Source organism: Meles meles, chromosome 21 (assembly GCF_922984935.1).
Source record: "Meles meles chromosome 21, mMelMel3.1 paternal haplotype, whole genome shotgun sequence".
Lineage (NCBI taxonomy): Eukaryota > Metazoa > Chordata > Mammalia > Carnivora > Mustelidae > Meles > Meles meles.
Window position 1 is genome coordinate 30,180,127 of NC_060086.1, and position 23,938 is coordinate 30,204,064.

The 23,938-nt window shown below is 38.8% G+C and overlaps 1 protein-coding gene across 3 annotated transcripts in view; it reads left to right on the top strand.

Moving 5' to 3' along the window:
• The window catches only part of SMG1 (SMG1 nonsense mediated mRNA decay associated PI3K related kinase), a 105,460-nt gene extending 81,711 nt beyond the window's left edge, over nucleotides 1–23,749 (top strand). For 2 of the 3 annotated variants that reach the window (XM_045993955.1, XM_045993957.1), the window contains 16 exons: nucleotides 134–413; nucleotides 883–1,155; nucleotides 1,383–1,617; nucleotides 1,883–2,109; nucleotides 4,837–4,987; nucleotides 5,087–5,276; nucleotides 5,444–5,913; nucleotides 7,770–7,907; nucleotides 10,458–10,610; nucleotides 11,708–11,887; nucleotides 13,610–13,837; nucleotides 14,509–14,720; nucleotides 14,885–14,991; nucleotides 16,015–16,194; nucleotides 16,278–16,384; nucleotides 19,247–23,749. In XM_045993955.1, coding sequence (XP_045849911.1) covers nucleotides 134–413; nucleotides 883–1,155; nucleotides 1,383–1,617; nucleotides 1,883–2,109; nucleotides 4,837–4,987; nucleotides 5,087–5,276; nucleotides 5,444–5,913; nucleotides 7,770–7,907; nucleotides 10,458–10,610; nucleotides 11,708–11,887; nucleotides 13,610–13,837; nucleotides 14,509–14,720; nucleotides 14,885–14,991; nucleotides 16,015–16,194; nucleotides 16,278–16,384; nucleotides 19,247–19,324 — 3,209 coding nt within the window. In that variant the 3' untranslated portion in view covers nucleotides 19,325–23,749. The remainder of the gene's footprint in view (nucleotides 1–133; nucleotides 414–882; nucleotides 1,156–1,382; nucleotides 1,618–1,882; nucleotides 2,110–4,836; nucleotides 4,988–5,086; nucleotides 5,277–5,443; nucleotides 5,914–7,769; nucleotides 7,908–10,457; nucleotides 10,611–11,707; nucleotides 11,888–13,609; nucleotides 13,838–14,508; nucleotides 14,721–14,884; nucleotides 14,992–16,014; nucleotides 16,195–16,277; nucleotides 16,385–19,246) is intronic. The other variant, XM_045993956.1, reaches the window with a different exon arrangement.
• Nucleotides 23,750–23,938: the final 189 nt, after the last annotated feature.

Here is a 23,938-nt window from a genome sequence, read left to right on the forward strand (position 1 = left end):
TCTTAGATACACATGTTGAGCGTGTGAGTTTTGTATTGGTGTGTTTATGTGTGGGGTTCTGGTTTGTGCTTCTTTAAATGACTGCTGGTTTGGAATAGTTTCACCGTGATTAATAATCGTCTTTTACCAAAAGGTCCTCCAAGCTATGTGCCAGCGACAGCCTTTCTACAGAATGCTGGCCAGGCGCACTTGATTAGCCAGTGTGAGCAGCTGGAGGGGGAAGTGGGCGCTCTTCTCCAGCAGAGGCGCTCGGTTCTCCGAGGTTGTCTGGAACAGCTACATCACTATGCAACCGTAGCTCTGCAGTATCCAAAGGCCATATTTCAGAAACACCGAATCGAGCAGTGGAAGACCTGGATGGAAGAACTCATCTGTAACACCACAGTAGAGCGCTGTCAAGAACTCTACAGGAAGTACGTTGATCACACTTAATTTTCTTGACTTCTTAGGGGATTAGATGCAAAGTTGTGTTTACATTATTATTATCATGTATGTGTGATATTTCATTTTTCTGAAGGAAGTGGTTGATGGATGGAAGCTGAATGGGGTCAGGTTTTTTTCTTGATTTTAAGAGGATTTGAGGTCATGTTTTCCCTTATAAGATGGTGTGGTTTTCCTAGTTAATTAAAATGTATCCCAGTGTCAGAGTGATGGGATCGGAGTATAGAGGGCTAACCTCAGTTGAGCTGTTGCTCACTAACAAGTCGTTTTGGAAAGTTACTTGAGTTCTTGAGACTTTTTCTTATCTGTAAGAATGGAAATCATGGTTTCTACTGTTTAGGGTTTGAGGATCAAAGGCAATACTCTCCAGTGTAAAATGGGAACTTTCTTTACAAGCAGGAAGTGGTTACATTGTAAACAAGCACCTTTCTTTCTGTGCAGGTACGAAATGCAGTATGCTCCCCAGCCTCCCCCGACGGTGTGCCAGTTCATCACCGCCACAGAAATGACTCTGCAGCGATACGCAGCCGACATCAACAGCAGGCTTATCAGACAGGTGGAACGTTTGAAACAGGAAGCCGTCACTGTGCCTGTCTGTGAAGATCAGTTGAAGGAAATTGAACGCTGCATTAAAGTTTTCCTTCATGAGAATGGAGAAGAAGGATCTTTGAGTCTAGCAAGTGTTATTATTTCTGCTCTTTGTACTCTTACAAGGTGAGTTAGCCAACTTCATACTGAGACCATTTCGTTGTCTTGAAAACACTCAGACTTACTGAGATAGCCTGTGCTCTTGTTTTAATACAGACTTGAGGCATTCTCTTACTTTTATTAGTCTTGCCCACCGTTACGGGTGCTTTACTTCCTTTCTGAGTTTGAGGTATCCGCTTTTCTGTGTGAGCGTAGCTGAGGAGATTTCACTGTACAAACCTTGTTGCATTTAGGCGTAACCTGATGATGGAAGGTGCCGCTTCAAGTGCTGGGGAGCAGCTGGTGGATCTGACCTCTCGGGATGGAGCCTGGTTCTTGGAAGAGCTCTGCAGTATGAGCGGGAACGTCACTTGCCTGGTGCAGTTACTGAAGCAGTGCCACCTGGTGCCACAGGACTTAGACATTCCGAACCCCATGGAAGCTTCTGAGGCAGTCCACTTAGCTAATGGAGTATACACCTCACTTCAGGTGAGTGCCTTTAAGTTAGCTTAAAATTGGTAAGTTTGTTTTAGATACTGAACATTGTACTTCTTACCGCTTGTTCAGAAAAGCAATTTTTATTTTTCTCCTTCTAATGTTGCTTCACCAGTCACGTAAAGATCAGTGTGAGGTTTGTAGCCGGAGGTTGGTTACAGTTGCATAGGTTTGTTCTTAGTACATGGCATTAAACCTCTAGGTGTATAACTTATCTAAACTCAGAGAACATTAAAATATATTTCTCACATATTTATAGGAATTAAATTCAAATTTCCGGCAAATCATATTTCCAGAAGCACTGAGATGTTTAATGAAAGGAGAATACACATTAGAAAGTATGCTTCATGAGCTGGACAGTCTTATTGAGCAGACAACTGACGGCGTTCCCCTGCAGACTCTAGTGGAATCTCTTCAGGCCTATTTAAGAAATGCGGCTATGGGACTGGAGGAGGAAACGCATGCTCATTACATCGATGTTGCCAGGCAAGTGAATGGTAGCTGTGACGGAGCCAGGGAAACCAGATGACAGATTCTGGGCTACATGCTACAAGCTTAGTTTTAATTTTATAGCAGATAGAATTCCTTACAAATGCTTCCACACCGATCTTTTTTAAAAGTTTATTTATTTGGGGGCACCTGAGTGACTCTGCCTTCGGCTCAGGTCATGACCTCTGGGTCCTGAGATCGAGCTCCGCATCCAGCTCCCTGATCAGCGGGGAGTCTGCTTCTCTCTCTCCCTGTGTCCCTTCGCACCACTTGTTCTCTCACTCACTCACTCTCTCTCTCTCAAATAAATAACATGGTGTATTTATTTGGAAATAATTAGAGATTCACAGGAGGCTGCACAGTACATGTGTGCAGGGATGTCTTGTGCAGGCTCCGTCCTTCCTGCAGTGCTAGCATCTTGCACACGTACAGTACTGTGGCACCACCACAAAGGGGATGTCAGTGCGGCTGACAGAGCTCACTGAGCTTTCCACAGATGCACCCAGCATGCACTGGGTGTGGAGCTCCGTGCACTTCTATCCCATGCACACCATACCTTAGTGTTGCTCTTTCACTGTGTGTGTGCTGCACACACACAAAGTGGAGTGTGGTAGTTTTTTAAGCCAGCCCTTGGACTCCATGGAAGCATCTGAGCCAGTTTAGTTAGTTCACAGAGTGTACGCCGTACTTCAGGTGAATGCTTCTAAGTGTGTTCTAGATACTGAACATGGTGTTTTTCATCTCTGAAATCTAGAAAAACAGTTTGATTCTGGAACCTGCAAAGGTTGGGTGTTTCTTCCAGCCATGCACTATGTCCCTGGCTAGGCTGTAAGCCCATTTATCTCTGGTGACTTGAGACTTCCTTTTTTGGCATTCTGGCATCAGGTTTATTCCAGAAAGTGTAGTTGGGAGAGTAGAAATGGGTTGATCTACCATGCTTCCTCCCGTGAGAAAATTCAAAGAAAAGAAAGTAGTATAGTATAATGGACCTTCATTTTCCCACCTTTGGTAATTATCTGCACCTGCTTGAATTGTTTAAATTATTTATCTTGTTTAAATTGTACCACCCCGGTTATTTTGAAGCAGGTATCTTTTCATTTTTAAATATTACAGGAAGGTAGATATGTCTAAAGTGTAAACTTAGTTTTCTTAGTCATGGTGCTGTTACTTCACCCCAAAAGTAACAATAATTCTTTAATGTTTTCTGTTACCTGCATTTAAAATTTTCCTATTTATGTTTCTTTGTAGTTGTTTCTCCATACAGTTAAAAAAAAAATTATTATAGCATAAACTGAATGTTAGCTAGATGGTGATTTAGATTATTTGCACAACAGCATTATCGTTTAAATTTCTAGCATTAGGTACGCCTGGGTGGCTCAGTTGGTTAAGCCACTGCCTTCGGCTCAGGTCATGATCCTGGGGTCCTGGGATCGAGTTCCGCATCCGGCTCCTTGCTCGGCAGGGAGCCTGCTTCCTCCTCTCTCTCTGCCTGCCTCTCTGCCTGCTTGTGTGTATCTTCTCTCTCTGACAAATAAATAAAATCTTAAAAAAAAAAAAAAATTCTAGCGTTATTTAAGACGTTAGATACTAAATCTGTACACCTTTCTTTCTCACTAAATTTCTGCCCTCATATACTCCCTTCAATATCTAATTCAGATTCCTCTTACCCTCAAATGGACGATTACTTACTTTTTATGGATGTTTTGGGTGACGAACTTTGTGTCTGGTTCTGTTACATTTTGTTTGTACCCCACTTTGGAGAAACTTGATTACCTTAAAAAATTGTATACCATCTTGTAGCTCTTTTTTCCAGGAGAAATTGCTCTGGGTTAGCCTTTTTAAATTCTCTTATTAGTTTTATAGTTATTTCTGTATGTGTGATAAAGTTGAAAATCTAGTTAACATTAGTAACTGATAATAGTTGCAGGAATGCTATTTTTGATTTTTTATATAATACATTTAAAATAGTGTCCAGATACCTAAGCCACTGTCTAATAAGCTTTAAGTTAATGATGATGTACAGGGTGAACTTCTGAAGACTTAGACTCAAACTGTGCATTATTCAAAACCAGGTGTGCTACAGACGGCAGGCTTTTGAGCTTACGGTCCACAGTTGGCTCTGTCATGTATGTATGTAACAGTGTGAACATACTTGACGATTTTTGCTAAGTCTTCCAGCTTTAGAGTTGTGTGATTCTTGACATTTATTGGGGGCTTGTATTATTTTATGTAAAGTGAGACTGTAATATCTTAAACAGTTTTTTAAAAAATTGTCATAATTCAAGTTGAATCACATGAACAGTTACTAATACTGAATTGGAACCATTAACTTCACATTGTGATGGTACTACATGTCATTTTATCCTAACACCATTTTCTGCATGTAAAAAGATTTCTAGGGGTGCTTGGGTGTATCAGTCAGTTAATAACGTGTCTGGTTATTGATTTCGGCTCAGGTAGTGATCTAGGGGTCCTGGGATTGAGCTCCATGTGGGGCCCTGCACTCAGCGGGGAGTTCTCTTGAGAATTCTCTCCCTCTCCCTCTGTTCCTCATCCCACTCTTGTGTTCTTTCTCTCTCTCTCAAATAACTAAAATAAACCTTGTAAAAAAAAGATTTATTTTCTGGATTGCATGCTAGCTGTGATTCTTGTTGACCTTTTGTGTTCTCCCCAAAATTTATTACTATTCAGTTAGGATTTTAATTCGTTTTTCTTTTTCTCTAGAATACTTCATGCTCAATATGGTGAATTAATCCAACCAAGAAATGGTTCAGTTGATGAAACACCAAAAATGTCAGCTGGCCAGATGCTTTTGGTAGCATTTGATGGCATGTTTGCCCAGGTCGAAACTGCTTTTGGCTTATTAGTTGAAAAGGTAAATACTGATTTTATGAGTAAATAATGCATGTGTGGTAAAGTAGTTATTCACTGTGTGAAGCGGGGAGAAATGAACTTTTTTTTTTTTTTAACATAGTTAAACAAGATGGAAATTCCCATAGCTTGGCGAAAGATTGACATTATAAGGGAAGCCAGGAGTACCCAAGTCAATTTTTTTGATGACGATAATCACCGGCAGGTGCTAGAGGAGATTTTCTTTCTAAAAAGACTACAGACAATTAAGGAGTTCTTCAGGCTCTGTGGTACCTTTTCTAAAACTTTATCAGGTAATCTTTCACATGTAAACACGCTGGATTTACTTGGGTAGAGCTTTGGAAGGGGCACGATGCAGTGGGCTTAATTGTGTGTTCGTAAGGTCTTGTTTTTTAAAAAGCATCATTATTACCTTATTTTACTTTGCATGAAATACTTCAAGAAAATTTTCCTTTTTTAGGATCGAGTTCACTTGAAGATCAGAATACTGTAAATGGACCTGTACAGATAGTCAATGTGAAAACCCTTTTTAGAAATTCTTGTTTCAGTGAAGACCAGATGGCCAAACCTATAAAGGCATTTACAGCTGACTTCGTGAGGCAGCTCTTGATTGGACTACCGAACCAAGCCCTGGGACTCACCCTCTGCAGTTTTATCAGTGCTCTGGGGGTGGACATTATTGCTCAAGTGGATGCAAAGGATTTTGGCGCTGAGAGCAAAGTTTCTGTTGATGATCTTTGTAAGAAAGCAGTGGAGCACAACATTCAGATTGGGAAGTTTTCTCAGTTGGTCATGAACAGGGCAACTGTGTTAGCAAGTTCCTATGATACTGCCTGGAAGAAGCATGACTTGGTGCGCAGGCTGGAAACCAGTATTTCTTCTTGTAAGACAAGCCTGCAGCGTGTTCAGCTGCATATTGCCATGTTTCAAGTAAGTATTTTTCTAATGTGTTTTTCTCCACTACAGGAATTTGAAAACTGGGGCGAATTAATATTAAACAATATAAAGAAAAAATACTTACACATCCTGAATTGTGCCAACCTTCAGCAAAGCCAGCTTTTTGGCATTTTGGTATTTCTTTACAGTTTTTCCTTGTTTCTGTTCTATGTATTTGAGAATATATATATATATATATATATATATATGAGAAATATTTGAAGATAAATATAATTGAGAATAAATAAATTTGAGAATAAAATATTCTCCAAAAATTATTCTCATAATATTCTTCATATATATGTATGTGTGTGTATTTTTTGAGATTATTTTGTGTTTACACTCTGCAACCTCTAACTTTGTTTGAATGGGTATTGTATGGTGGGTATGGTGGGTATTATCTGTATCATTAAGTATTACTTGTAAATATTTCTCGTTTGAATTTATTCGTTTTATGTGAATATACCTCCTATATTATTTAACATATAATTAAGATTGTTCTAAAATGACTTCTGTTTCCCCAGTGCTCTAATGATGTGATAACAGCTTTGTGCACGAGTCTGTCATCATTTGGAATTTGTTTTTAGTATTGTAGCCAATGAGGTTTATCTGAGGCGCGATTATTGCTAATTGGAATTTGTTTTTAGAGGCCTGTTTTTGTCCTTGATTATATAGGGGCAGTATGACAACATAGGCTTTGAGGGTGAGATGGATTTGGGTTTAGTTATATGAACTTGAGTTTATTCCTCCCTGAGGTGGGGACCATGTCTCCCACCAAGGTAGAGGATTATGAGGGTTAAAAATAATTTTATATAAGAAACTAAGCACAGTATAAATTGTAGCTCTTTTTATTCTTTCTCTTCTTTTTCCATTGTAGGCTTCAGTATTGTTTGTAGCTTTAGACAACAATCGTTAGTTTGTATTATTTATATTGAAGCTGCTTCCTAAAGGTGGAGTTGGTGGCTTCAGCTCGGTGCATGGAATCAGCATATTTCCTTCTCTTTGCAGTTTTATCATGAGCTGGTTATTTTAGCTCATAAATTAAGAAAAGTAATTTATTCACATTTTGAAATTGTGTTTATTATATATTAACTCTTTCTAATATATTGGAATCTTTTTGTATTTTTTCTTCTAAAAAATGTAATGTTGAACATTTTACTTACACATTCTAGAGTTTATTTCCTTAAAAAATTGACAACTGTATAGAAAATATTGTAAAAATCCTTACAATTTTGTTTATCTGAACAAATACTCATCATTTTAAGCCCTAAATACAATGTATTACTTTTAAATTATAGCCCAAAGGTCTCTTGGGCCATCTGGGGCCTCCCTTAAAAGATACAAGATGGCTCAATCCTCTGAGCAGTTGCCTGCTCCTTTCTGCAACTTCAAGGTTGTCTGGAGAACACTTTGTTCTGTGACTGTTGCCATCATTTCTTTCAATCACTTGTTTAGTCACATGCTGGACAGTTTTCACCTCTCCACCCACTATCGCCTCATGCCTTTTCTAGCCTCTTAACTAGAGATATCTCTTGGAGTTGTATACTAGACTTTTATATAGCCTTGGAAACATCTTCAGAATTACTACTTAGATGTTGCATTTCACTGATTCAAGACATTTATCAGCCATTCTCTACATTAGGAAATTTTTCACCTGGTTGTGATTCTTTTGAAATGTTTCTCCAATTACACTTTTTTGCCTACCTCACTTTGCAGCAGCTGGGCTTTTTTTTTCTTTTCCCCCAGTCCTAATTTGCACCTCCCCTCCCTTTATCTAAGGTTTTTTTTGGTTTTGGTTTTGGTTTTTTTTACCCTTGCTGATTGTATTACATTGCCTTTTCTTTGAACAGTGGCAGCATGAAGACCTCCTTATCAATAGACCACAAGCCATGTCAGTCACACCTCCCCCTCGGTCTGCCATCCTAACCAGCATGAAAAAGAAACTCCATACTCTGAGCCAAATTGAAACTTCAATTGCAACAGTTCAGGTGTGTGTTTTGTTGTTGTTGTTGTTGTTGTTGTTGTTGTTGTTTAGTTCAGGTGTGTTTTGCCAGACCTTATTTGCAACAGATTCACTTTCAGAAATAACCTATGCTGTGGTGAGATGTTCACTATCTACATGTTTGTCCTTGGATGCTAAGCCACAGGGGCATTTTCTTTTTGCACTTTTATTTGTAATTTGTATCTTTTTTTCTTACTCTCCAAAGTAACCAAATCTTATGGTAGCAGTGTATTTTGAACCATTTTCATTTTGAGATGAGTGTGTGCAAGCGTGTCCCCATGAGTAGGAGAGAATCTTACGCAGGCTTTACTCTCAGCATGGACCCTGACGCAGGCTCGATCTCACAACCTTGAGATCATGACCTGAGCCGAAATCAAGAATGGGACACCGAACTGACGGAGCCACCCAGGCACCCAGCTTAGGCATTTCTTATGTGTAGTTAATGATATTTTATGGTGTCAAAGGCAGTAGAATGTTTTCTTGATTACTATTATTGAGTTACCATTTCTGCCTAATATTTAATCTCACCTCCCTTTTTAAAGTAAGAAACAGGTCTTGATAATGGTTATATATATCTATATTGTGTCTCCTTATATCTCATGTACTCAATAGTAACTGACATTTTTCTGTTCATTTTACAAATTATTTTTATAAAATCAAGTAAAATCATTTCTGTAATTTTTTTACTTGTTTTTTCTTTCTTTCTTTCTTTTTTTTTTTTTAAAGGACTTTATTTATTTGGCAGAGAGAGAGAAAGAGCATAGCAGGGGGAGCAGCAGGCTCACCAAGCAGAGTTTTTTTTTTTTTTTAGCTCATAAAACTAAAAAATTGAGTCTTAATGTGGGGCTCTATCTCAGGACCCTGGGATCATGACATGAGCTGAAGGCAGATGCTCAACAACTGAGCCACCCAGGCACCCCAATTTTTTTTACATTTTTAATGAAGCTTTTCTGGAGCTTGCTTCTTTGAAGATTGTGAAATACCTTTTTCCTACGTATATTAGGCCTAGTTTTCAATTTTGGAGAATGAATACCTGTCCTTTCTGATTTTAGAGGTATGTTTCTGTGAGAGAAGGAGGGAGAGAAACAGCACAGGAAAGATAGTGGATGTGAATTCTTCCACCTGAAGTGTTGAATAAATAATGAAATAACTTTGTTATATAAAACCTTCCTTATCGTGGTAATATGGAGAGATTTTTACTGTTACTTATAAACTTGAATTTGGGAGAATTTGATTTTCCTCTTTCATAATTATAAATATAAATGGATTTTTAAATTAAGTTTTTTATTTTCTTTAAAAGAATTATTTGTTTACTTATTTATTAAAGATTTTGTTTGACAGACAGCTAGAAGGGAAACACAAGGGGTGGGGAAGAGGAAGAAGTGAGCTGGACTTGGGGCTCAATCCTGGGACCCTGGGATCATGACCTGAGTCAAAGGCAGATGCTTAACGACTGAGCCACCCAGGTGCCCCAAGTTTTTTATTTAATTCTGGTGAGTTAACATACAGGGTTATGTTAGTTTCCAGTGTACAGCATAGTGATTCAGTAGTGCTGTGTATGCCTCAGTGCACTTTGTGGTAAGTGTGCCCATTAATCCCCATGTCTCTTTCACCTTTCCCCTACCCACCTCCCCTTGGGTAACCAGCAGTTCATAGTTAAGAGTCTGTTTCTTGGTTTGTCTCTCTTTCTCTTTTTCCCCCTTGGATCATTTGTTTTGTTTCTCAAATTCCATACACGAGTGAAATCATAAACTTGTCTTTCTCTGAGTGACTTACTTCACTTAGAATTATACTCCTAGCTCCATCCATGTTGTTGCAAATGGTAGATGGGTTTTCTTATAGATTGCACATAAGGGCATTAGGAATTTGTAGCAGGCGTTTCATTTTAAAGACTGCATTATTTGAAAAAAATCTTGGGGCACTCGGATGGCTCATTTGGTTGAGTGTTGAGCTCTTGGTTTGGGCTCAGGTCATGATCTCGTGGGTCATGGGGTTGGGCCCTGTATCAGGGTCTGTGCTCAGTGGGGAGTCTGCTTGAAAGATTCTTTCCTCAGCCCCTCCCTGCACTCGCTCACTCTTTCTCAGAAGTAAATACGTGGATCCTTAAAAAAATTTTAAATCTTGAAAGCCAGTTCATACCTTCCCAGACATATTTAGCCTTAAATATTCTAAGTGAAATAAAGGTTAATTCCAGTAGATGTATGTTAAAAATGATTTCTGAATTATGTATGTTCCGGGGAGCCTGGATCGCTCAGTCCTTAAGCATCTGCCTTCGGCTCAGGTCATGATCCTAGGGTCCTGGGATGGAGCCCCTCATTGGGCTCTCTGCTCAGTTGGACGGCCTTCTCTCTCCCACTCCTCCTGTGTGTGTTCCCTCTCTCTCTCTCTCTCTCTGTCAAATAAATAAAGTCTTACAAAAAAAGAAATTATGTATATCCCATCCTGCTTCTTTTGAATTTCTCTCGTATTTGTATAAAATGCTCACCAGGAATTGGAGAGAATCAAATATTCACTGAGATTCTGCTGGCTTTTATAGGAGAAACTAGCAGCCCTTGAAGCAAGTATTGAACAGCGACTCAAGTGGGCAGGTGGTGCCAATCCTGCACTGGCACCTGTACTGCAGGATTTTGAAGCAACAATAGCCGAAAGAAGAAATCTTGTCCTTAAAGAGAGCCAAAGAGCAAGCCAGGTATTGCAACGCATGTGCGCCATCCTTGTTATGAGAGTTACAGGATTCTATAACCGATTGGAGGTTACATGTGGGATAACTAGGGGTTGCTCAAAAGTCTACCCTCTAGTTCACAATACTGGGAAGAGGGACTGATAGGCCTTGGTGGGAAGGGCATCCCTTAGGCTGAGCTCACAGCCGATTATTTCCCTAGAACTTTACTTCCTCCTAGCAAAATACAAAGTGGATTTAGCTTCTTCTGGAAAATAAGGAGTTTAATTCCATATTTGCCTATGGTTCTCTTTATGCAACTGTGGTGATTCCGTGGCAATAAAATGTATTTATGACCATGTTTTCTGCCAGAGATTGTGGATTAACATCTTTATGATTGGGGGAAGGGGACAGAAGTTAAAAAAAAATTTTTTTTTTTTTTTTTTTTTTAGGTAATTTTCAGTCAGGTATATAATTAGACTAATACAGTAAATCCCATATCTTCATAGCCAGTAACAATTTAGTGATTGTCAACTTAAGTCCCACTTTATTTCCTCTATACTTCCTATCCCTCCTGCCCATCCCATTTTTAATGAAACCCCAAATATTTTTTTATCTGTAAATATTTCAGTGTGTATGAAGGTGAGAACTATTTACATAATCACAGTAGTACTGTCATACCTTGAAAGATGCACATTATATTGTCAAGTGTCCAGTTAGTATTTTCTGATCTTTATTGTAAAGGTAGGCAAGAGTAGAAGCAGAAGGACAACATTCCAAATTGAAATTTGTACGTAGCACAAATAAACTGCAGCTGAATATGGTAACGGTTTTATTAGGAAGTAAATTTTCTGTGTGAAAGCAAACAGGTAGAAGATACTTTTACCTGATTGTACTTAGGTGCTTTTAACCATCTCACACCTAATGACATCAACCAAAACAAGGTGCATTTATTCATAGGCTTTTTCAGGATTACACCTATTTCCCAAAAGAGTCATTCATACATATTTTAGGACCAGTTGTGGTCTTGAATTCTGGAAATGAATAGGTAGTATTTTTTCATGTCAAATTAAAATTGCTTTTCCTCCCTTATTGTGATGGTCCCATTTCTCTTTGCTTCTTCATAGGTCACTTTCCTCTGCAGCAATATCATTCATTTTGAAAGTTTACGAACTAGAACTGCAGAAGCCTTAAACCTGGATGCGGCATTATTTGAACTAATCAAACGATGTCAGCAAATGTGTTCGTTTGCATCACAGTTTAACAGTTCGGTCTCTGAGTTAGAGCTTCGTTTGCTACAGAGAGTGGTGAGTCTTGAATCTTGGTGTGGCAGTAAAGAGACTTGTTGATGAAAATCATAAGGCCAGGGTTATGCCCTAAAAGTAAATCTATTCACTCAGTTTACATTTGTGCAGTGTGTGTGCTGTATATAAAATACTGTTATAAGTGATCTATTTTATTTTATTTTATTTTTTTTTAAGATTTCATTATTTATTTGAGAAACAGACAGAGATAGTGACAGAGAGCACAACCAGGGAAGACAGGGAGAAGTAGGCTCCCTATCAAGCAGGGAGCCTGACATGGGGCTCGATCCTAGGACTCTGGGATCATGACCTAAGCCAAAGGCAGACGCTTAATCAACTGAAGCACTCAGGCACCCCTGTTATAAGGGATCTAATGATTAACTCTAGGGGCACCTGGGGTGGCTTGTTGGGTCGGGCATGTGACTCTTGATCTTTGGGTTGTGAGTTTGAGCCCCACAGTGAATGTAGAGATTACTTAAAATGGTTTTTAAAAATAATGATTAAATCTGGGGCGCCTGGGTGGCTCAGTGGTTTAAGCCGCTGCCTTCGGCTCGGGTCATGATCTCAGGGTCCTGGGATGGAGTCCCACGTCGGGCTCTCTGCTCTGAAGGGAGCCTGCTTCCCTCTCACTCTCTCTGCCTGCCTCTCTGCCTACTTGTGATCTCTCTCTGTCAAATAAATAAATAAAATCTTAAAAAAAAAAAATAATGATTAAATCTTGCTCTTAGTCTCCAAGGAACCTATTAATAAATAATAAAATGAATTAAAAAGTTAAAAGAATTCTCAGCTACAGTTGGAAGTACTGTGGAGGTTCAGAGGAGAAGAGAAATTTCAGTGTATAGGAAATGACTTACATGCACTGAAATAGGGTAGCAGACAGAGGGCTAGTTGAAATTGAATGCTGGACAGAGGAGTCCAGAAATAGCACGTTGATAAATTTGGTGTTTATATTTTATGGGAAGGTTTTAGGCTGTGTATTAATTAGGAAGCTCTGGTGTTTTTGTTTGTTTGTTTTTTTAAGATTTTACCTATTTATTTGACAGAATGAGAGGGTGAGAACAGAACCAGGGGGAGTGGGAGAGGGAGAAGCAGGCTTCCTGGTGAGCAGGATCCCGATGTGGGGCTCCATCTTGGGACCCTGGGATCATGACCCAAGCTGAAGGCAGACGCTTAACAGCTAAGCCGCCCAGGCCCTCCTCTGGTGTCCTTTTTAAAAAGATTTTATTTATTTATTTATTTGACACAGAGAGAGAGATCACAAGGAGGCAGAGATGCAGGCAGAAGTGGGGGGTGGGAAGCAGGCTCCCTGCTGAGAGAGAGCCTGATGCAAGGCTCCATCCCAGGACCCTGAGATCATGACCTGAGCCAAAGACAGAGGCTTAACCCACTGAGCCACCCAGGTGCCCTCCTCTGGTGTCTTTTTAAAGAGTGAGTGATTTAGAGTCCTAGATACAGGTCATCTTTGTTATTCTAAGTATATTTTTTATGTCTTAAGTTTTAAGCATTTATTTCCTGTGTGATAATGCAGAAAAGTTAAAAATCTTAAACTGTATTTCATAGATTATTAAATTAAGTACTGTTATTTACATAATTAGTTCATGATTTAGCAAATGAGGCTCTTTGTGTCAGTTTGAGTTACTAATACCTTTTGATGGTGATGATAAAGGAAAGAATCTTACGTTATTCCATCTGATACTTGAATCAAACAATGCTTGTTCTGTTTAGGACACCAGTCTTGAACATCCTATTGGCAGTTCTGAATGGCTTTTGTCAGCACACAAACAATTGACCCAGGATATGTCTACTCAGAGGGCAATTCAGACAGAAAAGGAGCAGCAGATAGAAACAGTCTGTGAAACAATTCAGAATCTGGTTGATAATATAAAGACTGTGCTCACTGGTCATAACCGGCAACTTGGAGATGTCAAACATCTCCTGAAAGCAATGGCTAAGGTAAGACTAATTCCAATGACACACAGTTAACTCCCTCCTTTCATAAAATTATAGTACATAAAAATATGTATAGTTGTATTTGGGATAATAATGGTACAAACAAAAACAACATCTCTCAGATCACATCTTCCAGTTTGTAATTGAGATAATTTGTGTTTCTATCAACTTTTTTTTTTTTTTCTTTTTAAATCAGGTTGTAGTATTGTGATTTAGTACCCAGAGAAACTGTGGGCTAAAGAGATTGATTCATCCAAAGTCCTATAACTTAACAGTAGAGCTGAAACTTGAATGTAGTAGCCTCGGAGTGTTCCGATCTGCCCCCACATCTTTTCCTCCTCCCAACCCTTATTCCTAAGCTTGTATGAGTTTGCCTCCAAAATGAATGAAATATTCTCTCTTCACTCCAGTGTCCTACATAATCTGCATAGTAAGGAGACTGAGCCCCCAGAAAAGGCTAAATAACAGCAGATCATTTAACTTGGGGGGTTGTTTTTACTTGGAGTTTTTATTTTGTACTGGAAATAAGATTCCTGTAGAAAAAGTTAAAATGCAATTTACAGATTAAGCACATATTTGAACAACATTTATTACCTGTTATTCAAAATTTGACTCTTACGAGTTATAGTCGAAATGAATACCATTTCTCTTACTCACTGCAATATTGATTCTAGGATGAAGAAGCTGCTCTGGCAGATGGTGAAGATGTTCCCTATGAGAATAGTGTTAGGCAGTTCTTAGGTGAATATAAATCATGGCAAGACAACATTCAGACGGTGCTCTTTACATTAGTCCAGGCTATGGGTCAGGTTCGAAGTCAAGAACACGTTGAAATGCTCCAGGAAATAACTCCCACCTTGAAAGAACTGAAAACACAAAGTCAGAGGTAAGAATGCCTTCTGACCTAAATTTGAAATGTAGTCAAAACATAAAACATGTGGTATAGTAAGTTTTGTTTGATTCATCTAATTTTTTTCAGTTTTGTTCATATTTATAAGCAGTTACCTGGTGAATCATTTCACAAATAAGCTATTTTATTTTGTATTTCAGTATCTATAATAATTTAGTGGGTTTTGCATCACCCTTAGTCACCGATGCAACAAATGAGTGTTCGAGTCCAACGTCATCTGCTACTTATCAGCCATCCTTTGCTGCAGGTATGACTTTTATACTTCAAAAAAAATCCCGAATCTTGATCTGTTTATTATCTACACATTGACGCTAAGATGTTTAATTATACTTTAAGTGTCTAATATGTTTGTAGTCAGCACCTTTTTAAAGAGTTTTCTTAAACTCTGTCACAATTCAAATGTGACAGAGTTTAAGAAAACTCTTTGGTTTAATTTCATTTCATTTCATTTTTTTTTAAAGATTTTATTTATTTATTTGACAGACAGAGATTTCAGGTAGGCAGACAGGCAGGCAGAGAGAGAGGAGGAAGCAGGCTCCCTGCTGAGCAGAGAACCCAATGCGGGGCTCGATCCCAGGACCCTGGGATCATGACCTGAGCCGAAGGCAGAGGCTTTAACCCACTGAGCTACCCAGGCGCTCCTGGTTTAATTTTAAAAGTACTTGGGTGAGAAAGTAGAAATATCTAATGTTTAAATCCTCTTTAAATAATTTATGAATATAAAATAAGTGCTTGTTGGGTAAAATTTTTTAAAAATGGGAAAATTTGTGGCTTCATTCCAGTTAGAGGTAAAACCATTACATATTTGTTGGGCTCGTGTGTATGTGTGCACACACACATGCACAAATTGGGATCATTCAGTGAATGCAATTCTTGTTGCCTTTTCCCACTTAATATTAAATTGGGAGTTTCCTTGTCATCAAACAGTCTTAAAAAAATGACTTAATGCCCCAGTTTAATATGTCATTCTCTGCCTTTACCATATTAATCCCACATTCTTGGACAATTAATATATTTATAGTTTTTTGATGTCACAACAAGCAGTGAGCATCATTGTACAAGTTTATTTTTGAATGTCTAATTCTTTAGGTTGTGTTTTTAGGACTGTCTGTTTCAAGGAATAAGGACTTGAAGGTTGTAAAATCATACTTATTTTCATGGCTCTACATTTGTAGTTGATATTTGAGAGAGCACTGCTCTGCCCTCTCCTCTTTGTCTCCCTCCATCTTTTGTTTACGTGTGAATTGAGCTACCCACTCTTTCTCTGTAGCAGTCCGGAGCAACACTGGCCAGAAGACTCAGCCCGATGTCATGTCACAGAATGCTAGAAAGCTGATTCAGAAAAACCTTGCCACATCAGCAGATACTCCACCAAGCGCCATCCCAGGAACTGGCAAGAGTGTTGCTTGTAGTCCTAAAAAGGCCGTCAGAGACCCTAAAACAGGGAAAGGTAATAAGTTAGAATAAGGATGCATGAAATATTTATACAGAGTGGTGGTTTGACTTACTTATAAACTTTCCTTTGCTTTGTAGCTGTACAAGAGAGAAACTCCTATGCAGTGAGCGTGTGGAAGAGGGTGAAAGCCAAGCTAGAGGGCCGCGATGTTGATCCGAATAGAAGGATGTCGGTTGCTGAACAGGTGACCATTTTTTAAACTTGCTCTATCCATTTTAATGCTGCTGAACAGTACAGGCTTAAAGATACTCTCACCCATATCCTTGGTGTTTATCAAGAAATAAGGAACTGACATTTATTTTCAGAATTCAGAAGATTGGAATAATGGTGGCTCTGGAGTTGTCACATAGTCACTGTTTTATTCTGACTCTATCCTTTTAGCACATTTCCTTTCTCCCCATCCCTCTTCTAACAGAAATTTAAGGTGTGACTTCAGCCACTCTCTCTGCTCCACCAGAGAGCAGTTAATCTGCATTTTAAAGAGGACTATCTGAAGGTTTCCAGCTAAACCAGGGTGAGGTTTTAGGTGCAGGAATAGTATCTATAAAGCGTTCGGGGGTGTCAGTTTGTCTGAAGTCATTACTCTGAAATTTTCTCATTAGTGTTATTAAAATTATACATATAAATTTGGGAATGAATATCCACCGCCTGTCGGGGCTGTTTATTTTGAAATTTTTAAACCTACAGAAATGTTGGAATGCTCATGTACTCTTTACCTAGATTTAGTAAACCAGTTGTTTTCCTACTTTTGCTTCATCTGTGTATTGTGTATGCATACACCGTTTTTTAGAGCCATTTGAGATTTGCAGACACAACACTTCATGCTTAAATACTTCAATATATGTCTCCTAAACAAAACATCATTATCAACTCAGGAAACTTACCATTGATGTTAACATTCACTGTTACCGGGGCGCCTGGGTGGCTCAGTGGATTAAGCCGCTGCCTTCGGCTCGGGTCATGATCTCAGGGTCCTGGGATCGAGCCCCGCATTGGGCTCTCTGCTCCGCAGGGAGCCTGCTTCCTCCTCTCTCTCTGCCTGCCTCTCTGCCTACTTGTGATCTCTCTCTCTGTCAAATAAATAAATAAAAAATCTTTAAAAAAAACAAAAACAAAAACATTCACTGTTACCTCCTCACATGCAGTCCGCATTCGGATTTCTCCAGTTATCCCAAACTGGCCTTTATTGCTTAGCCCTTCTCTTTTTAACCCCCTGCCACCCCGCCTCCACAACAAGATCTAGTCAAGGCTCATCTTGCATTTCATATATGCTTGTTCTACTTTTACTTGTCTTTAATGTCTGAACAGTTCCTGAGCATTTTCTCTTTTTTTCCTTTTATGACATGGACCTTTTTGATGTTTTCAGACCAGTCATTGTGTAGAATGTGGCTGGCTGTGTATTTGTCTGATATTTTCTTTATAATTAGATTCAGAATCAACATCTTCGGCAGGGATACTATGTCAGTGATGTGTCTTTGTGTGTGCCATCTTTTGTGTTACTAAGTTAGGTCCTTTGGTCAAGGGTAATATTTCCCTGAATTCTCCTTTACTGATGTACCTTTTCTTCTATGGGGTAAAAATTTGAGACTGAATATCTTATTTTCTAATGTTTTGACATCTACAATTCAGTTTTAACATCAGCAAGAAAAGGTCCTTTTTATATTTTAAATGGTTGTTACATTGCTCTGTAGGACCTGAAAGTAAATTCCTCCTGGTCAAAAATTAATTTCCTTAGAAATTGTCAGGTTTGGGGGGCGGGGGGGAGGACACACAAAACAAAACACACTGGTAATAATGACTCAGGGGTATCTTTGTTTTCAGGTAGGTTAATGGCTTGTGTACTTTCAGGATAGTCCCATCTATTTTTTTTTTTTTTTTTTAAGACTGCATTTGTTTATTTGACAGAGAGAGATCACAAGTAGGCAGAGAGCCAGGTAGAGAGAGAGGGGAAGCAGGCTCCCCGCCGAGTAGAGAGCCGAAGGCAGAGGCCTAACCCACTGAGCCACCCAGGCACACCCCCCCTTTTTTTTAAGATTCTATTTATTTGAAAGAGAGAGCTTACATGAACCAGGGGAGGGGTACATGGAGAGGGAGAAGCAGACTCCCTGCTGAGCAGGACACAGGGCTCCATCCCAGGATGATGGCATCATGACCTGAGCCAAAGGCAGATTCTTTTTTTTTTTTTTTTTTTTTTTAAGATTTTATTTATTTATTTGACAGAGAGAGAGATCACAAGTAGGCAGAGAGAGAGGAGGAAGCAGGCTCCCCGCGGAGCAGAGAGCCCGATGAAGGGCTCGATCCCAGGACCCTGAGATCATGACCCGAGCCAAAGGCAGCGGCTTAATCCACTGAGCCACCCAGGCGCCCCCAAAGGCAGATTCTTAATCAACTGAGCCATCAGGCAGGCACTCCATGACTGTCTGTCTTTGGCTGTCCGTCTCTTTGTTTGAAGGATGCTTGGCTATGGTGCTTATTACTGTTTCAGTCATTAAATTTTATATGAAGGAGAACAGGAGTGGAGTAAGTATAGAGATCTTGGTGCACAACTTTGGTATAAGTCATCATTCAGCAGCTGTATATGGAGCATTTAGCATACATTTGCGCCCTCTGGAATCTTTGGATGTAGAGATGATTGTATCTTTTACTATAAAAGAAAATTTAGCTGAGTCAGAATCAATAAACATTTGTCGAGCACCTAACTGTATTTCAGAATCTGCCATGCACTTCTTTTTATACTGCTTAAGCATTTACTTAGTGACTCCATGTGTTTAACCCCAAGAGCACCTGTGGGGTCAGTGGGGGCTCTGTCTTCATCTAAGGATTTATAAAGCTCAAAGGGGTTGTAACTTTTCCAAGACACACATCTTGTACATAATTCTGTGGAATTATGAGGGAAGCTCAGGTTACTTAACATTTCTACCATAAAACTACACATCCTTTGGGTAGTCTGGGTGAATAGAAACTTAATCTTAAACAACTCCTAGAACTCATATATGTTCTTTAAAGGTCTAAGTGGTTTAAAATATTCTCCTGCCTACTTTTACAGGTTGACTATGTCATTAAGGAAGCAACTAATCTAGATAACTTGGCTCAGCTGTATGAAGGTTGGACAGCCTGGGTATGAATGGTGAGACAGTAGATGAGTCTGGTTAAGCGAGGTCAGACATCCACCAGAATCAACTCAGCCTCAGGCATCCAAAGCCACACCACAGTCGGTGGTGATGCAACTGGGGGCTTACTCTGAGGAACCCTAGGAAATCTCGGTGCGCTAGGAAGTGAATCCTGCAGGACAGCTGCACTCAGGGATACGCCCAACACCATGGCCTGCAACCCCAGGGTCAAGGGTGAAAGAAAGAAAGCTCACCGCCTGAACATGGAGATTGTCTTTCTGCCACAGAACAGCTGCAAACGTGTCAGGAGGTTAGCTGCAGAAAGAAATCGGGATGCTGCGGAGCACAGAGTGATTTGGAACTCCATTCCACCTGACCCTGTGTGTACAATCCAGGAAAAAACAAACCCCGCTCAGAAACAGAGAAAACTGGGGCCGCGAAGAAATCACAGCCAAGGAAGATTTGATGCATTCAGATTCTCGTGTAACACTTGTTGCTTGGCAACAGTACTGGTTGGGTTGACCAGTAGGTACAAAAAGGCTATGCGATAAGAATTTCAGAAATGGACTGGAAATGGAGAGCTATGTAACAGACACACTACATTGGAAGAACTTACTTCTGAAATGAAGGGAAAAAAAAAACTACCCATCGTCCTCCTCCCCAATCCCACACCATCTACCCATTCCCCTTTTACCTGATCTAGTAGATTAGCCATCTTTCAATTTACTTTTATTTCAATCCTTATATTTCATATGCCTCCATCTCGATGTTGTTAACTTAACAACTTATATTTGGAGTGACAAACAGAAATTTCTCCAGAACAACTGGTAACATGGAAAATTCAAGGATTGTTTAAAGGTGTGATGATCACATACAAAATATAATTCTGGTTATTTAAGTCATTTCTGTGATTCTATCATGTACAGTTTCCAGAATTGTCACTGTGCATTCAAAAGTAATGAATCTAACACACATTTGATTTAATGTCTCCCCTTTGCTTATAGTGTGCATTTTTGGGAGGTCATTCAAATTTTCCCTCTTCTGCGATTGCTGTAGTTTCTTTCATAGAAAGTAGCTAATCCAATGTAATCTTTTACCTTTTTAAAACCAGGATAGAGTGCTATTAGAGTTTTACATTGTTGATGAGAGATTAACAATAAAGTGATGTTCTGGTGGAGGTAGAGTGAGATGTTTTTTAATTGTTTTCTCATTTGATACTTTTAATTTACACTGTGTAAATTAAAAGTGCTTTGGTTTACCCGGCATTTTAGGACATGTACATGAAACATCAGCAAAAATGAGAACCACCACCATCTTTTCTTAAGTTCAGTTTTTAGTCTGTGAAGTACTTTACTTTTTGCACAATTTTAATAGTTGCTGTGAATTCATGATCAAGGTTTTCCTTAAATTTAGTATTACACTTCAGTACTGTAAACTGAATTGTTGACCCAAAATAAAAAATCCAGACTAGAATAGGATTTGTAAAATCACGTATCAACACAAAGTAGAACACAAAATCTTGATTCTTTGAGTACCTTTTTCCTGCATTTTAGAGGTTAGGACTGTGATCATTTCTGGTTGCCAATCTTCACAGACAAACTTAAAGGGTATTAAGGAAAGATTCCACATAGCTCTGGCCTTTTCTGTATTCTGATTGCCACATTAATCTATAATCTTAACATACCCATGAGAGAATGCATCTCAGTGCTTTTCTAATACTTGGGAAAGTATTGCCAGAATGGTGGTATTTTCAAATACCCAGGTGTCTAATAGCAAGTTAAGGAACCTAGTGCATCAAATTTTATTTTCTTCATTCATCTGAACCTTATTTTCACAATCAAAACAACCTATCTGGAATAACAATGCCATATTGTGTTATGCACGCTGCTTTATTTCCTAGAGGCTGTGTGGGAGCTACTGCACTTACCACTTGATTACCTCTGCTCTCTCAAAAGTAAAGTCTTTTTCAGCAACATCTTTGTCGGAGGAAGAAACTTTTATCACAGTGATAAAACAAGTTCACACTAGTTTGTCCCTACAGGTAGTATTCAGAGATTGCTTTTTCTTTGGTAAAGAAGATAAATGTAATAGGTGAATTTTATTGCCTGTGAATTTCAGGCCTCAGAGGTATCTGGCACCTTATCCGAGCAAAAACAAAACAGCTTTATATCAAAAACCTGTGCCTCTGGTAAATTATTCATCACTTTTATTTCAGAATGGTCCCTCAGAGAACAGTGTGGCATGTACATGTTTGGTTGTGGGGCAGACATAACTGAGGACTTGAAAGCTTGCTCTTTACTGCACTCTGGACAGTGAGACCCCAGTCCGTGCAGCTCTGGCTTCCTCTGGGAAGTCATTCTGCTGAGCAGCCTTGGCTTTTTGAACAGTTATAAGCAAACTCCACAGATGTAATCACTGGTGAAATTCAGCCCTGGTGATAGAGCAGATTGAGAAGACAGGGCTATATTTGGGGTATTATCTTGTAAAATAAAGTTTGGAGTGTTTTCGTTAGTCATACATTTTTGATATAAAACACCTGTGGAAAACCAGGGATCTGCTCTTTTCTCTCTTCTCTCTCTCTCTCTCTCTCTAAGATTCAGGGGGTATAGAATAACCTACAACCTCTTCAATTCAGAGTACCCTTGGAAATTGAAGTTTATCTTAAGTGTTTTGTTGTCTTTGATTTTCTAACATTGCTTGAATTTTACTTGGTATCTCTACAAAGCTGTGGAGGCTTAGTTGGTTTATGGAGCTGTGTGTATTTCTTCGTTTTTCTTTGGTGTGTCTTGCAGGATCTCGTTCTTTCTGGTCATGAGTTGTTAACATAGTTTGCTAGATGATTATGAACATTCTTTTGTGTCTGGCGCTTGTGAGTTCTGAGCTGTGTGAGATTTCTGTGTGTGAATTGATAATCAAGCTCTTGATCTACTTCCCTACATTGTTTTTTTAGAGCCCAAACCCCAGGTTCAGGGTGAGGGTTTGTGTCACAAAGAAAAACTTTCATCACTTCTGCCCTTAACACTTGCCACTATTACCTAAGCTTAGTATGTAGTTTTCTTAATATTGTCTATATTTGGTATTATCTGCATTGTTTTTGTTTGTGGTTGTTCTGATGTGTGAAATTTAAGGAAAGAGCCATTAAAAAATGCCGAGCAGGGCAATGCAAGTACAGCCAAATATTAGAGTTGATGTGCAATCTTAGGTCCTTTTAAATCTGGGGTATTATAGGCAGTACTTTAAATTGAAAAGTCTTCCTGGCCTATTATCCTCCACATATTTGTAATTACTCTGGGGGCTTACCTGTTTTGGCAGTACTAAAATCAAAGGAGCTGGTTCTTCTTTTCTCTTCTTTTCGTATTAAAGGAAGCACCTACAATTAGCCTGTTAGTCCTGTTCATACACATCAAAAATCAGTGACTGCTTTACTCTTAGCACACGCACCTTTGTTTTAGACAGAATTAGATGTGAAAACCAGTGACCTTCCATTCTCTATCTTGGGCTTGTAAAATGTCAGTAATTTAGAGCTATAAGTCTGCCTCCTTAAATCAGAGAGGCAAACTTCTAGTAATGTAAGGGTCACTTAAAGAAGGTAGATTTTGTTTCAATATATGGATTATATTAGGAACATTCCTTCAGTGGAGGAAACTAGCGTTACAAATTTTTCCAAACATTGCAGAAGGGGAAATCTACTGTATTATGAACCTCTAAGGATTTGTTGCACTTTTCCTGCTTTTTAGGCCTGGGTAACAGTGTCACCATCCCTTTTTTACAAAAGGGCAGTGAACTCTGAGAAACTTTAAAGATTCAGGGGTTAGTTGTACAATGGGAACCCCTTGAAGTCCCTTGTTTTCTATGGGAATTTGGGCTTACTAGGGGAAAGCTATTTGTTGTGCTAATGTAAAACTGTCATACAATTAGTTTGATTTTTTTTTTTTTTTTTTGAAGATAGCAAACTCAAGGAATTGCATGTTGCGAAATGCAGGCTCGTAGAATGTTTTTCTTTCAAAACAGGCTGATTTTGTTCTTTTCCTGGCAGTCCAAGTTTCAGCTCCTATCTAAAGTTCTTTTGTCTGTTTTTTTTCTGGTTTAAATTTCTCTTATATTTCCACCTGTAATGTCAGTGGCAGTATCATACTTCACTTGTTGATTTACCATTATAAGAGCAAATTGAGTTGAACTGAATCTTCCTTGTCCTACTAACATTGTATAAATAAAGTGGCATCTCTGTACAAAAGGTTGTAATGCCTCCCGATGGATATAATTTTGTGATTGTATTTAAGATTAAAAGTTGAATAAATCACACCAGCTTCCTGAAAATGTTCATAATGCATCTTTTGGAAAACAAAAATACATGCCTACTTTGTGCATATTTGCATTAACACAGCAAAGATTGTATGAAATACATTTTTCAGAAAATAAAGTCTTCAAATAAGACATAGCATTTAAGCTCTGAATTTATTGGTTGAAGTAGTATTGGTTCCAGAAAACTTGCTTTTGGAATACGGGTAGAGTTTTTGGGTTTTTGGTTTTTTTAAGTATTAATAGTTCCAAAAATTTTTGTAAAGCTTAGTTCTCATTTTTCTAAGAATTTATTTTTATCTTTACACCCAATATGGGACTTAAACCAC